The sequence below is a fragment of the Tinamus guttatus genome, unplaced genomic scaffold (assembly GCF_059628265.1).
Source record: "Tinamus guttatus ecotype Peru unplaced genomic scaffold, ASM5962826v1 Tinamus_guttatus_pri_ptg000244l, whole genome shotgun sequence".
Classification (NCBI taxonomy): domain Eukaryota; kingdom Metazoa; phylum Chordata; class Aves; order Tinamiformes; family Tinamidae; genus Tinamus; species Tinamus guttatus.
Window position 1 is genome coordinate 46,348 of NW_028288778.1, and position 17,111 is coordinate 63,458.

The window sequence follows — 17,111 nt, forward strand, 5'->3', positions numbered from 1 at the left end:
AAATGCAAAACTGCAAAACAGATTTAAAACAAAAGTTGTCGCATGATTCTGGAAGAATTGAACTACTACAGAATTGAACTATTATCAATCAAAAGAAAAAAAGACATCTCTGATAACTCATCTTTTAATAGAAATAATTAAATTATATTCTTAAAAACAGAGTACAGCAGAGCTGGTCTGTAATTCCGTAATCTGATATGCGTCTTGCTGCATTTTTGTTTTGAGTGCAAGAAATTCAAAATACATATATATATATATAATTCAGAAAAACATAAGACAGATAATTTCAGCACGCAAGTATTTTCCAGTTACCTATACACTGCACTATAAATATTTCCCTTCCCCTCCAACCTGTCTCCCCTTCCCCCAATCTCTTGGAGTAATATTCTTAGTTCTTTGGATTAAATGATAACCAGCTGAATTGGTTTTGTCGCCTTGGCAACACTAAATCCAGTGACAGATCCCTTTGTTCTTTTTCTGAATCCACTAGCTGATAACCAAGCATGGTTATAGCACCTTTGCAAACCTCCTGTACTTTCTTAATTTTCTGGAAGGAAAGAACATTCCTCCAGGCCTGGGAAACATTAACTGCATCTCGGGATGTGATTTTGAAGGCTTCTTTTTTTTTTCCTGGTCCCTGTCCGTGTGTGATATTATATATCCAGCTTTTGAGTGTGGGGGTCAGTCTAAGGTCTGCAAATTTATACATTTCTGAGATTTCTGACAAAGGATCTCTTACCAGATCTTCAAAACGGATCATTAGATAGCGATCTTTAAGGAAATTAGGGGGTTTAAAAGTAGCTGTTTCATAAATCTGAACATGACTTCTACAAATTTCTTGCATTACTTTATATTTGCTGTCCTCGACTTTAGTGCCGTTGGTACTCAAAACAATTCCATTGTCACGGGCTAATGCTTTGACTGATTGTTCTCTTGACTTGACAACTGCCCTGGGGTCACGCACCAAGTGGATAATTTTGAGGTTCAGAGAGGGATCGGTGAGAAGCGGGTAGAGAACCTTCAGGTCGAAGAATCGGACCTCCTTGATGACAACGTGGCTGTAGGTCTTGCAGGCTTCCTCCACCTTGCTGAATGGGTACCGGCCACAGAGGGTCTTGCATGCCATTTCACTGGTTATGTCTGTACGTTGAAAAGAGTCACAAGCAGGAACTGAACATAGAGCCCGACTCACTGCCCACTGAAAGAGATCTGATAAGTTTCTTTTCCAGGGCATGTAGGCATCAAACACAGACATGTCGCACAGAAAGACAGACCTGACTAGGTCGCGCACTGCCATGTGCAAGACTTTGGCACTGCTCTGGTACATTGTGACCCACACGTGCCAGGCGGGCTCCATCAGGTAGAAGACACTGGGGTGCTGGCTGAAAAGCTGACCAACAAAAGAAGATCCTGACCGCCAGGAGGACAGAATGAGGATGTGGACTTGGGATGTTTTTTCCTTTGACTGAGGCATGAAATTACTGTGCCGGGCATACATGAAGAGTAAGAATCCAGTCTGAACCATAACAAAAAGTATAATGATTGCGCTAGCAATCCGAATCCTTGCCATTGTCACTGAGGAAAAACAATAAAAAAGCTGAAAAAGAAAAGGAAATCGTTGGCAAATAGTTGTTTCTATGGCATAACAGTTGTAAAAGCTACACAATATGAATTCACGCATTAGAGTAAGCCCTCTCTTTAAATATTTATGCATGCATTTGGCATCCTTGGTTCCTTAATTTAGTAACACTGGAAAGAGAACACCTGCAGATGGGAGGAATTGAAAACAGAAAGAACAAGACTCATGGCAGCAAGATTACAGTGGTGTTTATGATCACAAGATCATAAGCTTGGAGCAAATGTTTGATCCTGAAGGAAGTCTTGTGTTTATGCTGCTCAACTGTAGGGGGAAAAAAATCCTATAAAATGCTCAGTAGCCTCAACTTCAGTTCTGGGGGATATTGACACAGAGATTTCTTTTTCAGAATCTTTCCACTAGATTTCAGTTTCAACCTGAAAATACAAGGGTGCCTAACCAGTACAAGCAGCATTTCATCAAATGGGAAAACTGTTTCCTGCAGTGAGCGCAGGGCACTACACTAACTAGTACCTAGGCACAACCTACTATTTTCAGTATTGCAAATGGTGGGCAAAAACTTGCAACCTGAAGCAGCATCTGTACACATATGTTCTATTGAACAAGCTACTGGAGGATATATCTCTGATCTGGAGCACATATACCCCAAAGCTGACTGCTCTGAGTTGGCATGTAAGCAATAACCTGCTTGCAAACTAGAATTAACCTGCGTGGAGCGTTTTAGGCATGTGAATCAAAACAGAAGCTGTGTTGTACTTCGAAGCCAAAGTTCAAGCCACATGTACACCCTACAATATTTTAGTAGCAGTTTTGGGCGCCTCTTGGGTAAGTGCAAACTGCAAAAGTCAAAGCACTTGTAGGCAGTAAGCTAATAGACACAACACAATGCAAAAACAAAAATTTATGTATTAATATCAGTTTGAGAGCCTTATGTATAAGCATTTGCCATCTAACTGCATTTAGACAGTTTTCTTGTTACAATGGAAGGTAAATATATTAACACGCTCTGGGTTCTATTCAAAGTAAACCATGTAGACAGTAAACCATGTAGACTAGTAGGTATGGATACAAACCCATTTGACACAGTAATGCATTAAGTTCTTTTCACTACCTTATGAATATGAGAAACCCTATTCACAAGTACTAGAAACTAAAAGAAGTGGTGAAATAAGAGAGATGCTAGAAATGGGTTCAGTTCTTTCTGCTACCTAAATATTACATCAAGATATAGAGAAATATATTCTCAATATCTTAAATGAACATACTTTTTTTTTTTTTTTAAACTAAACTTGTGTTTCCAAGATAATAAAAACAGAAATATCAGATGAAGTGCAAAAAGGAGTAAATATAAGCCTCTGAACTTCACGGTGATAGAGCAAGGAAACAAGCAAACAAGAAGGGCATTTTACTCCCAAAGTATAATCGGTTGTTTGTATGCTATCCTCTTTTTATTCACTCTAGATTTGACCAACTCATCATAAAAAAAAAAAGGCTTTTTACTAGGTTTTATTATATATTCCACTTTACAAGGCTCCATTTCTGTAGGTCTGTAGGTTAACCATAGCATTCATTTATCTGAAAGGCCAGGGTCATTGCCGAATTTCTATGGTTTTGCTATCCACTGAGGCAAGGCCCGATTCCCCAGTGGTTCCACATTTTCATGAACATTGTGCAAATATCCATGGCATGTGACTGAAAAAACACCTCTCAGGATGAGACCGGTGCCCTCTCTTTCATGCCACCTGTCCCAGCTCTCCCTTGCATAGTTTTAATCACAGAGTCAGGGTTGAGGTTGCAAGGAACCTCCAGAGATCATCTAGTCCAACCCCCTTGCTCAAGCAGGGACACCCAGAGCACAGGGCACCGTCGCATCCTGGAGGGTTTTGAAGATCTCCAGAGAAGGGGACTCCACAGCCTCTCTGGGCAGCCTGTTCCAGGGGTCTGTCATCCTCACAGTAAAGATTTCTTCCTCATAGATCGTAAGAGATGAGACTTCCTGTGTTTCAATTTATACCCATTACACCTTGTTCTGAAGAGTTTGGCCCCATCCTCTTTACATTCTCCCCTCACATATTTGTACATGTTGATAAGATCCCCTTTCAATCTTCTGCAGGCTAAACAGGCCCAGCTTGCTTAGTCTTTCCTCATATTCCTTAAGGTTTATCAGATACTCTGCTAAGCTGTTTCAGTCTGTCAGCTTGAAAAAAAATCACTTTTTTTTTTTTTTTTTTTTAATTAAGCTACCTTTTAAGCCTCGAGACAATTCAGCAAGCGATATACCAGTGCTGGAGCTGCTACAGATAAGGGAAGAAAAATGCAGAGATTAGAAAGAGGGAGGAGGAGCCCCTGACCATGGCTGCCAACAGAATACAGCCTAAATCACTCACACGGCTCTTTTAAACTATCAGCATTAGATCTTTTGACAGCTACTGCACAATCATGTTCTGCAATTTATTTACGTTGACCTTTGTATTAAGTTTCTCCTATGATGGGTCACTCTAATCTGACGGGTCGCTAATCACCTTAGAGAAGAAGGCAACTAACTGCCAAGCCTACAGAGTCCAAATGAATACAGTTAAATGGATGAAAAAATGCAAATTTTGTATAATAAGAAAACAAATACACATATAAAAAAAGCTGCTAAAATTATTTTGTCGTGTCAAAATACTGAAGGAGCCTCCTTAGTAATCCATATTGTTTTCACTTCCAGATTCTATTTTTTCCAAATATGTGGGGAAAACTACATATCCATATTTCCCTATTTCTGCCTGAGAAGATAGCTATAAAATAACAAGTACAATGTAGTGCTCATAAACAATCTTATTTTTTCTGGACCAGCTTCCTACATACATTCAAAGCTACAAAAGGAGTATACCTGTTTTAAAGATACAGAGTTCAATACATTCACTCAAATAGCTACTAATATACACAGACAGACATGCTTGGGTGAAGTAGTCCAGTCTTCCCTGTCCTCCCTCTCTGCTCTGGCAATTGTCTGTGAAGCTTCTGATGCTGCTGCCCATTTGTGGCCAGAATAGGTGGGGACTGAATACATTGTGGATCTCTAAAAGAGATCCAATAATGCTTTTTATAATAATAAATATGTTTCCACTTTAGCCACACAAAACTGCTGCTTCACTGCCATCAAGACTGCTCTGCTGAAATACAAATCCTACCCGTTCTTTACACCTTATTGAACAGGCGCATGGTGAATGTGGAGGAAACCTATAAACATGTAGAAATCAAATGAAGATTGGACTTCTCTCTGCCTCAATTCTCACCTAAGTACCGTTGCAGGTAACACCGCACCAAAGAAAAACTAGCTAACAGCAGTAACTTGTTTCTGAAACAGTCTGCCCAACATAAGCACTATAAATAGTATGCAAAATGATTGTAGATAAGAATCTCTTCAGTACTACATAAACTACAAGAAAAAGCATGATACAGAAATAAAGTACTGTCTGGATTACATTTTAAGTATGCAAGCTTCATCTTGCGGTCTTTTCGGAAACTTTGGGGAAAAAAATTGTTTAATAAGGAATGTGCACACATGCAGGCCTCACACAGAAAATAAACAAAGAAAACACAGAAACAAACAACACAGAAAACAAAATACAATCTATTATCCTGGAGTATTTCTGCACGAGGCCAAATACACATCCAGTTCCTGTAAGTAGTGCCTTTTATTTTCATACGTCTCTTATTGGGTATGTGTCATTTTATTTTCATGGAAATACTATTTAAACATCAACAATTGAATTCTTTAGCTAAGATAATTTCAAACTGGATTAAGCCTATATCCCTTTAGTGTGTAATATTGTAGAAAAGCTTAATAACTTACTTACAGTTTTTAAAAAATGGTAGCTAGAGCAGAGAGCTTCTGAATAGCCTGAAGAATCACCTGATCATAAAGATATTAAATATCTATTTCCTATAAATTTACTGAATAAATTACATTACGTTATTGCCTCATTTGTGAGGGACAGAACCTAGTGATGCAGACTGCTTCTTCTGATCCTCAGTCTACTTCATCACAAGATTCACCAGAGGGTGCTGTTAGGCAAGCTCACTCTTTTAGCCCAGAGAGGTAATATGCTAAACTGTAAATCAAGTTACTAGACAAAACGATAGTGTGCGACTTGCTTTACATTGCTTGGTCTCCCACTCTGCCAGCGCTCTGCTTCAGGCCCACCAGGCCCCTTAGCATGGGGCAGGGGCCTGCTCCTGCCGCCTGGCCTGGCTCGCCAGCAGCAGCTCCCACAGTGGCACCAGCCCAAGGCTCCTTAGCAGGCATGCAGTGTGCAGATCCTGGGCATCCAAGCACTGCAGCCACCACACTGCTACCTCCATGACCAACACTGCTAGCAAACAGTTCCTCGCTAACCCAGGAGACCAGAGAAGCAGTGAGGGAGCAAGGAGAGGCAGAAAGACAGAGGGGAATGTCTATGCAGTTGTCTTGTGAAGCACTCCAAAACCTTGTTTTGACAGCATTTCTTTAGGAGAGCTCTGGCAGACATCAGAATAATTCAAGTCTTTAATTTTAAAGAATTCATGGGGCAGAATGATTTCTTCTAATGCAGATGTTCAGAATGTGAACCGAAAAGCCTCCATGTGTACATTTTGGGTGGCAATACTGAGTCAAGCTCAGTCACTGGGTTGTCTGCTTGCGGCTAATACTGGAAACACAATCCTAGACTAGGTGAACTCTGTGGCAGCCGCACTATTTTCCCAGATCACATGGTGCAAACAAACTAATTACACAAAGTAAACAACAAAGTGATGGTTTGTCACTTAAAATTGCCCTGATGGAAAGCTATTACCACTTCCTGAAGCACTGGGCACAGTACAGCAAGTTACATACTTTTAATCAGTAAGATACTAAGCACTGTGCTGATACACATTGGGCAGCAGTACGGATCCCAAAAACTCACTATGTAAATAGAACAATCTTCAGACACAGGATGACTGAAAAAAAATAGAAAAAAAAACAGAGGAAAGAAGAAATAAATTGTGAACAGGATGATCATTAAGCTCATAATTTTAGGAATTTTTATTTGTTATATAAGACAAGGAATGATGGAGTCAGGCCATATCTGCAGTTCAGCACTAACCAGCATAAATGTTGAGTTACCTTTTCAGTACAGAATTCAATTAACAAAAATTAACTGAAAGCTCAAAAGAGAGAGATCTTGATAGTATACTGCTCATTTGCTCCAGAACACTAAAAAGACTGCAGAAAGAGTGCGTAACATTAGAGCTGGAAAGAAACATGGGCTGTTTTTGAGATCTGGGCAACCACAGAGATAAAAAGACTCCCTCAACATGCTTGGGTCTGTTGCTCAAAGACTGAGAAGTCTGACTGGAATGAAGCAAAGAGATGAAAAATGAGAGAAGAATTGCAAGTACTTACTCCCCTCCTTTCCCCTCACCCCCAGCACCTCCTAGCCTTCAAGGAATTCAGAGCAACTTAATCTTAGTTGTCTTTAACAGCATTTTCCCTAGACATTTAGCATGTGAGAAAAAAAATCCAACATACTTCAAAACCAATTTCTTCTTGTATTTATGCAGCATTTCTAAAGCACAAGGACCCAAATCTCTTTATAGATTATGTAGAAATTAAACTTCCACAACATGTTAAAATACTTTTTTTTTTTTTTCGGAACAGATCTATTTTACAGAAAAAAAAAAAACCACAAAAACGTAGCACTATATTATATGCTCGGCCTTTCTATAGATGGAAATTATTTGCTCCCATATGCTTGTCACTAAATACTATTACAGCAATCATTGCTGTTGAATATAAGCATTATTTATGTTCTTATAATTGGCCAAGGTGTATCTCAATATTGACTGTGAAAAAGTTGATGGCATCATATATTCCCTAAAATTAACAGGAAAGTGTTTTCACATCTCTTGCTAAAAAAGACCAACAATCATTAGAAAGTCTGCTGTACATTACAGAGAAGTTTGCTCATGACAGACTGGACATAAAACTTCTCAGCAATGGAACTTACTTTAAATAAATAAATAAAACACCACTGGAATGGTTTCTGAACAAAAATGCAGTAGATCCAAGTAAAATGCATACTAATATTACCAATAATTCTTACTAGAAATCACCTGACTGACAAAATGTTTTCCAATGTTCATTCACAACTAGAAATGACACATCCTCACAGGACAAAAGCTTACTGTATTGACAACGTTATGTGGATTGGATTTCAATAGGAAATAAAAGTTAGTTTAGAAAGCACATGATGCAACTATTAACGTTTCAAAGAGACTGAAAGGTATTTCCTATACTTGTTCACCGCTACATAATTGAAAGAATTGCACATTTAATTATTTTTAATCTAATGGGGAAATGGTAATAGAAATTTATTAAAAGTGCTGTAAACGGTACTACAATCCAGTATTTTCAATTCTTACATTATATCATCATTTCACTGCTGATGCTGATTTAGCTTTTGGAAACATCCTTCTTTTTACAGTTTAGTGGAAAGCAAGACTACAGGAGGCACTTCCAGGTAAAGTGTCTGCACATCAGGCTTAATTATCTTATAGTACAATGGACTAGAGATTTCAGGTATGATCATGAAACTTATAAAAGATTTTGGGCTAGGTTTTTTTGTTTGTTTGTTTGTTTTAAAGCACAAACCGTTCAGAATTACAGAAATTAAATTTGTCCAACTTGAACAAAAGACAGAATGAAGCCATGACTCTACAATACTGACTTTTCATATAGAAAAATGTAGCTGAAAGGATCAGAGAACATTTTTATGTACTATAAATATGGTACAACAGATAAGGCATGCTCTCTGGCAACTTCCACAGGGAATTCCATCAATTTTTAAATGTGGTGAAAATTGGTTGACAGACACAGTGGGTGAATGTTTTTCACTTCCTTCAGAAACTGCCTGCTCTGGCACAATCCTGTCTTAAAATTCAAAGTCTGAGCATGCCCATGCTGAGGGTGCTGTGCAGAGCTCCTCTGCAGCAATCATCATACCTAAGAACTGATAATATATTATTTTATCATATATGTCACGTTCACCTAGAAACAAGTAATGGTGACGGTAGAGACCGTTCTCGCGGTGAACGAATTTCCCAGAACGACAGGAAATGCTCTCTCTGCAGCACCTGGCTCTGCAGCCCCATTCCTGCAAACAAAAACGCCTCTACCTGAAACACCTTAACCCCATTCAGACATATCATACCGGGAAAATAATAAAGACTTTTTTTTTTTTTTTTCCAAAGATTTAGCTTTACCGGCAGCCGACTGCAGCTCGGGGAAAGCCCAGCTGGGAGCGGGGCCCGTCGGAAGCCCCGTCACGAGCACAGCGCCCGAAGGACAACGTGCCCTGCAGGACGGCACAGGGCGGGATAAGCGCTCACTAATTAATATAGGTCCGTCCGCGCGCACGCAGGTCGCCGCGGATGCGGGCCTGCCCACCCCCACCCCCGGCCGTACCTTCCCGCCGCGCTCCTGCGCCGCCGCGGCTCGAGCTGCTGCTCGCACAATGAGCCGCTTTCAGACGTGGCCGAGGCGCCGGGGCAGCGGGAGGAGCGCAGGAAGGACCCGGTCCGCCCCGCGCCCCCGGAGCATCCCCGGGCACAGGAGCGGCCTGGCGGGGGCCGCCCGCCCAGCCCAGCCCGACCCCTTCCCGCCGGCGCCCTCAACAGTGGCGGGGGCCCCACCGGGCCTAACAGCGGGGGGCCAGCAGCGGCCCGGCCCAACACAAACGGGGCCACAACCGCACTGCGGTAAGGGGCAAGTAACAAAGAGACACACCAGAAAGCCTCCGTTTTCTTTTTAAGCTTGCAGCCTTCAGCCTTCACCCTGAGGCAACCTCTTAGCATTCCAGGCATTTTTGCTCCCAGTTTTATTTAGGTACAGGATGAAACAGTACCTTTTGACTTCTAAGCCACTACTTATTTTTGTCTCTCATGCAAACATTTCCAGAAGTCTTGTTATTCTTGACTTTCCCTTGCGTCTTTCCTTCATCTACAGCCATTAGCTTATGCTCTGGGATACCAGCACACAGAAGATCTACCACTTACACTGTGTGTGTGTTTTTTTTGTTTGTTTGTTTTGTTTTTAATCTTTTCATTCACTGCTGTTTAGCAAGCCAAAAGAACTTAAGAGCCTCCTACAGAGCCTTTCAAGACCAACTCCTCCTTCTTAAAGGTACTTTAACTGTAGTAGATTCACAAGAAAGTATTTTTTCTTGTACTTCAACTTCCCACTACAAAGATTAAACTGCATCTACTAATATTACCTTGCTACTTAAAGGTAGTAAAATGCCGCTCCATGCATGTGCGGTCACCTTCATACTCTTCTGTCTAAACACTGTCGCCTCAGTAATTACCCACCTTTTGCAGATCATTTTCATTAGAACAGTTATAGATCCAATCCAAACATATTGAAGATTTTTGATTGGGTAGAAGATATGAAATATAGGGTCAGTGTTCATAACACTAAGAGGCAACTGAATATTTTTACAACGCTTTTTTTTTTTTTTAAGCCAATTTAAATACTGCCCAACTGCCACAATGGTTAGAGGCTGACCTGCCAAGAATGATGCTCAGTGTAAAAGTGATCCAGGAAGTTACCACAACAAATGTACTCCAAACAGTTATTTTCCTTCCTATTGTCACACACTGCTCTTTTTATACCACGTTCACTTATTAGTCCCAGTAGTGAAATGTTCTTCTTTCAGCAGAAAGAAACTTGAAGATTGCTTTAGGTCACCACCAAGCATTTAACTCTTTTTGATCGCTCCTTCTTATTTACATTTTTTTCTTAATTACCATAGAAGATCTTTTCTAGTTCTCCAAAAAAAAAAAAAAAAAAAAAGAATGCAAGGAAATTTTCTTTAACACTTCCTGAACCATATCTATTCCACTACTTCTTAGGTGCATTCAGTGAATTGTTTCATTCCATAACCATGTTGTGATAAATTAAACCTCTCCAAAAAACAAAAGGAGAGGGATAATGGAGCCTCCTATTATTATTGTTGCTATTTTCTGCTATTAGTCTCTTTCCACTTGCTAGCTCCAGGAGGTTTCTGCTCAACTTGTACTTCTACAAAAATAAGATTCCTAACAGACCAACAACAGCTCAGACCTCGAAGATGGGGTTCTATGGCCACCCTGGCTGTCCCTTGCTTATTCCCATCCTAATGCTTGTACAGACACTTATCAAAACAATTCAGAGAACACACCTCTTTGAAGACAAATTACCTATACTTGGTAGAGTTAATCATCATAATGAGTGAGGTCCCTGAATTAACTCACAGTCATGCAAGCACTAACAGCACTGCAAAGAGAGAGAGCTGGGACTACTGTGTACCCAGGTATCTCGGGTTAAGATACTACTGCAGATCAAGAGGCTGCAGCTCAGAGGCTCCTTCATTTACCCTAAGTTAAGTGCCTAGAAACACTAAAAAGTACTAGACAGTTGCTTAGACATCATGCATTCTGGTACAAAATCTATTATCAGTAGCTCCAAGCTGTCAGAGACAGTCAAAAAAAATAAAGCACACATGCACACAAAAACATCCCTACACAAAAGCAAACTGGAGGTTTCACACTAGTAAGTTACATGCAGTGAATGCTCCTTAAAACATTTCACAAGCACAAAAGTGTACTGAATCACCAACGCATCACTCTCCACATTAATATTTCATTTACATTGCAGAATACATTAGAATCCTTTGCACATAATGGCTAGAAGAAATGCAAGCTCCAAGATTTCTACATTTGAAATATGTTGAAACAGAAGTTCAGGAAAAGTTGCCTATTTTGCGAAGGAGGGAGGGGGAAGAGAGAGGGGGGAAAAAAAAAAAAAAAAAAGGAAGGCTTGCAAACTGCTAGGATGTTCAATTCCATAAGCCATGTCTAGGAGATGGAATTCTAGTAGTCAAGTTGTTTGTTGCTCTTCCATATTTAATATTTGAACCATATCTTAAGAACTCAAGAAAACCAGAGACACTAAATAGTCATAAATAGTCATCTAGAATTGCTTTAGACTTTCTCCCTCTCTAACACTTTTTATTAGGATTAACTCTCAAAACTTAAATTCTGTTGCATTTCCTTTTGTGTACTGCAAAGAATAAGCTCAGAAAGAGAAAATAAGATAAGCTAATTCGATTTTCTGAAGTTTCACTGGTAGATTATTGTTAACTTTTTAAAATTAAACACTAAGTTTCTCTGATTATTACGGATCCACAATTATGGTCTAGTGCTACAATAATAATACAAGTAACAAATGATTGCACACATCCTCCAGACACCATCACCCATGACCCAGTTTCTCATATCAATCTTGACTTTATCCATCCTTTAATTTAATAAATAAATTGGTAAGCCACTAGTAAGAGAAGAGTAGCTCTAATTCCATCTAAACCTTATCACCCCCCTCTCCCTTCTCTCTAGTCTTCTTTCACTAGCTTCTTCCCTTTCACAGGGCAAAGGAGTGCACATACAAACAGGCAACGTAACTCTCTTGTTAAACTCAGCAGTTCATTTATTTACAAGCCAGCAAAAATGCTATACATTGTTACTGTTAACATACCATTTTCAGTCTTTGCCTTTTAGCTAGACTAAGATCATTCAAAAGCAAGGTTGAATCGATTTCTACAACTCTTAGAACCACTTGTAGAAAGTATTCTTTTGCTCTTTAACTGTCCAAAATATTAAAAAATATCAATCCCAAAGCACTGTTCCCATAGAAGTATATGAATGGATATTTTAAAAAAGGGGGGGAAGAGAAGAACTACTGTCAAAGAAATAACCAAATATTTGCAGATGATACTTACACTGTTCTTAAGTACAAAGAAGTGTATAGAGAATAAAAGCAGATATGTATTTTTGTACTGCATTTCTTAAAAGTTTTTTTTTCAAACATCTCTTCAGGACTGGTGTGGTTTGTACATCAATAGTGGAGACACTGGCAAGAGTGGTGATATTGGAGTCGTAGTCAACACTTGATTCTGGAACACAAAAATTTTAATCCTACCAAACACCCAAAGAAAGATAAGTAGGATGCTGACATACTGGATCCAAGCAAATTTAATCATTTCCCAAAATCCCGGCTGATACTTAAAGAAAGTCAAGGAACAAGGAACTGAGAAGCTTCTGATACTACTACACAATAACTAAGTGAAAGAATTCTTTAAGCAAAATAGCACAAAAACGGTTAGACATCAGCTGAAAAGACTTTGAGGCAAGGAAACCTCAAAAAGTCTTTTTTTGCAATACACAACAGAAGCTGCAACAAAATGTCTGACCAAGAAAATGCCGGAACAAATTCTGTCTGTTTTCTCCCTGGCTCACCAGAAAGCATACAGGTAAGCAAATCTGATGAGATACATGGTCTGTACAGCATCTTCTACACACAGGCTTGTTCTTGTTTGAAAAACTGAGTAAAGAATGTAATGAAGAAAGAATTATGCTGGAGTAGAACTTTCAGCTCCTTCTGTACATGACCCAGATCAGCAAGGGGCACTGCAGGGAGTAATATCTGGTGATGTTATTTCACATACAGATTCTGAATAACCTGTTTTTGGTCAGAAACTGGAGTATTAAGCTTGGTCAGGGGCATCCTTGACAGATTGGGACTGCAGGTGCTCAAGCAAAGCAAGACTTACTGAGGACATTCACTACAAATTGCTAATAAATTGATGCAAAGGACAGTTTAGCAAGGCTGAAAAGCAACATGTGCTCCCAACTAGAGAAAAGAAATAAATGATTGTTCAAGCAGAACATCTCAAGGGTGCAGACAGTGGGAAAGACATGCAGGTGTATCTGCAACACGGAAGGACAGATACGTGAACAACTCTTCAGCTACTAAGTGTAAGCTTAGCTAATAAGGGAAGATTAATAAGTTTAGAATAAAGGATAGTGTTATTAATTTGACCTGTATTTTAAAGTCTGCATAATGCTATCCGGTTATGTCACAATTTACAAAGGATATATAATAACTTCCACTGGGTAGTGAATAGTGGCATTAATGATAAATGGTGTATCTGCTGCTCTTCCAATCATCCAAACAGGGTTGGGATTTGACAAGACTGTTGTTACTAAAATAAACAAAGAATATTTCCAGGTTAAGGGGCTTTTCATTCTTAATACAGAATTCAAATCCTCAAAATAGCTGCTCATGTATTCACTACTGCTGTCCTGAAAGCAGCAGCCATACAATCAGGCTTACCATTTCTATCTTGATATGCTGCAATGATGTTTGTTAGATCATAGTCACTTGCAAAAGGACTTGTGCCATTGATCACAGACACCTGTTACCACAGGGAGATACATGCATTATTTGTCTGCTTGTCCAGAAAGCAGTTGTACTGAGCTTGTTACACAAAGTAATCATGCCTTTAAAGACAAGACAAACATGTAAACATCAGGCTGAACATCTCAACAGAAGAATCTCTTCTAATGAAGCATCAGTTCAGAAGTTCTAGGGTCCACGCTGTGCTCTAGGTATAAATAGTTAGTGTCATCCACGGTGCTACAAAAATAGAGAGAGCAACTTAGGGAAAAAAACTGAATTTTCTCACATTGTATCTGGTATCCAGTCCACAATGGTTAAGTAATTGCTTCTGGTTTAGTTTCAGGTCTCCATTCACATAGAGATGAGACCCTGGTAGAGGAGAAAAAAACTGAAGGAAAGCCATGCTCTGCATCACAAATGTTGACATTCTCTGAAACAGTGAACATGAGAGAAGAGACTTTAGGGAAACAAACTTTAGTCACTTGGTACCTATAGATTTTCTGCATGGATTTAACTTTATAGATTTCTAAGTTTCAGATCATTACATTATTTTAGAGAAGGGAGATTATGTTTGTTTTTCATTTAAGTGGATTAGTCATTAGCTAACCAACTTTATAAACAAAATTCCACAGGTCATTCACTGAAGTTTGACAATTTGTGGCAAATGACAAAAAGACTGGACCTGCTGTAACATGTGAAAAGCAACAAGATGACAAGATGATTAAACAAACTTACTGGGGAGACACACTTTCGTCAGTCAAAGCCAACTAAGGATTCCTGCCCTGCAATAAGGGCCACAGAAGGAAGTTCCTTAGCCCACACTGACCCCTCAGTCTGAAGGGAAATTCTAACGTTTTTTGTAAAACAAAGGCAACGTGAATATCAGAACTTTCCACAAATATTAACCACTGACCAAAGACTTCCATACACAACAGTTACGATTGCCATCTTCCGGGCGTCAGAGGCTTAAGAATGTACTTTACACCACATCACTTTGTTTGCTAACCTTGTCCATCTACAGTCAGCTAAAGTACCTTGGCTAAACTAAACCTGAACTCTCTAGTAAAGCTTCTCTTGTCTGTGTTGTTCCTTTCAGAACCATCCATGGGGTTTCTGTGCTCTAGTGTTTCAACCAGTGCCTTAGATATTAATGGAACCAAGTTTTCAACACTTTGCCACTCGAGAGCCACAGTTCTGTTGCTGCTATTACATCCTCCAACCTCCCTGCTGGACAAGAGTTCTATCTTCCAGCCTCTCCACAACACCTACTTCCCTCTCACATCTATGAGGTACAGAAGATCCTGGTAAATGATTACCATTAGTTCGAGAACTGCCAAAGAAACAAAGCTTAAGATTTTTTAAACTGCTTGGTAGTTCGCCTCTCCATTTCATCAAATTGGCTATGTCAAGCGTACACCTTTCTGCAAAATTCTTGGATATGTTCTGACATCATCCCAGCCAGACATCACTGTACATTCTCTATCAAGCTCTTCATTTAAGCTGCATCAAAGACCAAGAGAACACACAGCTTAAAACAGAACAAAATGCCAATAGAACAGGGAATAAAACAGATCAGTACTCTAATGGAACCTATCAAAACACGGAAATAGATTAAAATAAATTAGAAATAGATTCTAATAAATTAGAAATGACCTAAACTGCATTATTATTGAACAACATAGAAAACAAGTATTGGTTAAGTTAAATCTTCTGGATACCAATATCAAATGTGTAAGTTTTTATGCATTGCATAATTGCTACTGAAATATTACATTGGGCTTAACTGGCACAACAAATAAAATCATAAAAATGCTCACATGAAGTTGGTAGGAAAAGACCAGAATCAGCTGAACACCAACTACATATTCCGTAGATTGTAATGGAAGCTCCAGCTTAAAATGTAACTGATCCATTTTACCATCTTGATTTTTGTCTTCTTCTCTAGTCTAAAAGAGACAATAGTAGTTGTAACAGTTCTTGCCTTAAAAAAAAGGCATTTAAGGATTCAATACTCGGATTTTCAGAATCATAACATGCAAACATAGCAAAGAACCTTAAAGTAGATAAGCTGCATTATTAAAACAATAACAAAAACAAAACAGTGCAAAGCCACTTAACTTTAAAGACAAGACAGTAGAACCAAGCACGATGTCTGCATTAAGTTTACTATACAAGGTTCAACGTGCTCCCCAGAGAGGAAAGACTTGTCAGATTCTTCAAACACTTCTGCCCTATGCCCTTCTGACCATCTCCTTTGCATGCCACAATGAGCACTGGTCTTCTGCTACAACCTCTAGCAACTGTGACTGACGGCAATGAGCTTGTCCCTTGCCTTTATGGCACACAATACAGCGCCCTTACAAGCTAACTTTTGATGGCACCTGTAGGCTATTGCTTTGCATGAGTCGTGGCTGCAAGGACATCAATATGTCCAAGTCCTCAGAATAGGACGACAAAGAGGTGATAAAACTGGTTAAAAGTTCCCTGCCCAGGTCAAGTCCACCGCGAGGCACTAAGCGGAAGGAGCAGCCGCCTCCTGGCGGCAGCACTCGGGATCACGGACTCCCCGGCCTGCTGTAGGGCGCCGCTCCCGTCACTGCGCCGGCGCCCGGGCGCGCCTCGGCCGGGCCTACCGACAAGAGCGGGACGCGCAGCCGCTCCTCCTGGAGGCGGTTGAACGCGGGGAAGGTGCTCCACGCCAGGAAGCTGCCCGGGCTGGGCCCGGTGGTGGCCACGAAGAGCACCTCGTAGCGGAACCGCACGGTAGGCTGTTCCAGGTAGGTGCTCTGCTTCAACCAGAAACCTGCAGGCGGAGAGCGCGGAGCCTCAGCGCTGGCTGCTGGAAGGGTTCAGCGCTGCGGCCTGCCGCGGGGCCGGGCGGCGCTTACCGTGGCTCCGGTAGGCCACCAGCAGCGGCGGCACGTAGGTGAGGGCCCCGATAAGCAGCAGCGCCAGTGCCGCGGCGGAGCAGAACCCAGCTCGGTATCGCGTGTGGAACGCGGGGTGAGAAAATAGCTCCACGCCGGCCATGGCGGAACCGCGCCAGCCGCCTTCCTCACCCTGGTAACGGCCACGACACTAGAGCGACGGGACGACGCGCCTATAGAAATGGAGAGCGCCGTGGGCGGGACGAGCGCAGCAGCCAATGAGCAGCATAGCCCGGCGCCTGAGCGGATGACTGGGAGCGTCTCCACAAGCCCGCGCGCGGCAGCTCCGCCCCCTGTGACTGTGCGT

General features: G+C 40.7%; 2 protein-coding genes across 3 annotated transcripts; both read right to left on the bottom strand.

The window, feature by feature from the left end:
- Positions 1 to 388: 388 nt before the first annotated feature.
- On the bottom strand, positions 389 to 12,480 carry LOC104569728 (carbohydrate sulfotransferase 5). The gene is made up of 2 exons (XM_010216716.2): positions 12,418 to 12,480; positions 389 to 1,597 (listed from the first exon to the last, which is right to left on the bottom strand). The coding sequence occupies exons 1-2, from the start codon at positions 12,478 to 12,480 to the stop codon at positions 389 to 391; spliced, it is 1,272 nt and encodes a 423-aa protein (XP_010215018.2).
- TMEM231 (transmembrane protein 231) lies at positions 12,378 to 16,923 on the bottom strand. Of its 2 annotated transcripts, XM_088526189.1 has the most exons (7): positions 16,766 to 16,923; positions 16,511 to 16,680; positions 15,695 to 15,823; positions 14,164 to 14,307; positions 13,812 to 13,893; positions 13,575 to 13,680; positions 12,378 to 12,700 (listed from the first exon to the last, which is right to left on the bottom strand). In XM_088526189.1, the coding sequence occupies exons 1-7, from the start codon at positions 16,905 to 16,907 to the stop codon at positions 12,511 to 12,513; spliced, it is 963 nt and encodes a 320-aa protein (XP_088382315.1). In that variant the 5' UTR covers positions 16,908 to 16,923; the 3' UTR covers positions 12,378 to 12,510. The 2 variants fall into 2 exon arrangements, with proteins under 2 accessions (XP_088382315.1, XP_088382316.1); XM_088526190.1 differs by lacking the exon at positions 13,575 to 13,680 and having other exon boundaries at positions 12,638 to 13,019.
- Between the last annotated feature and the right edge of the window lie 188 nt (positions 16,924 to 17,111).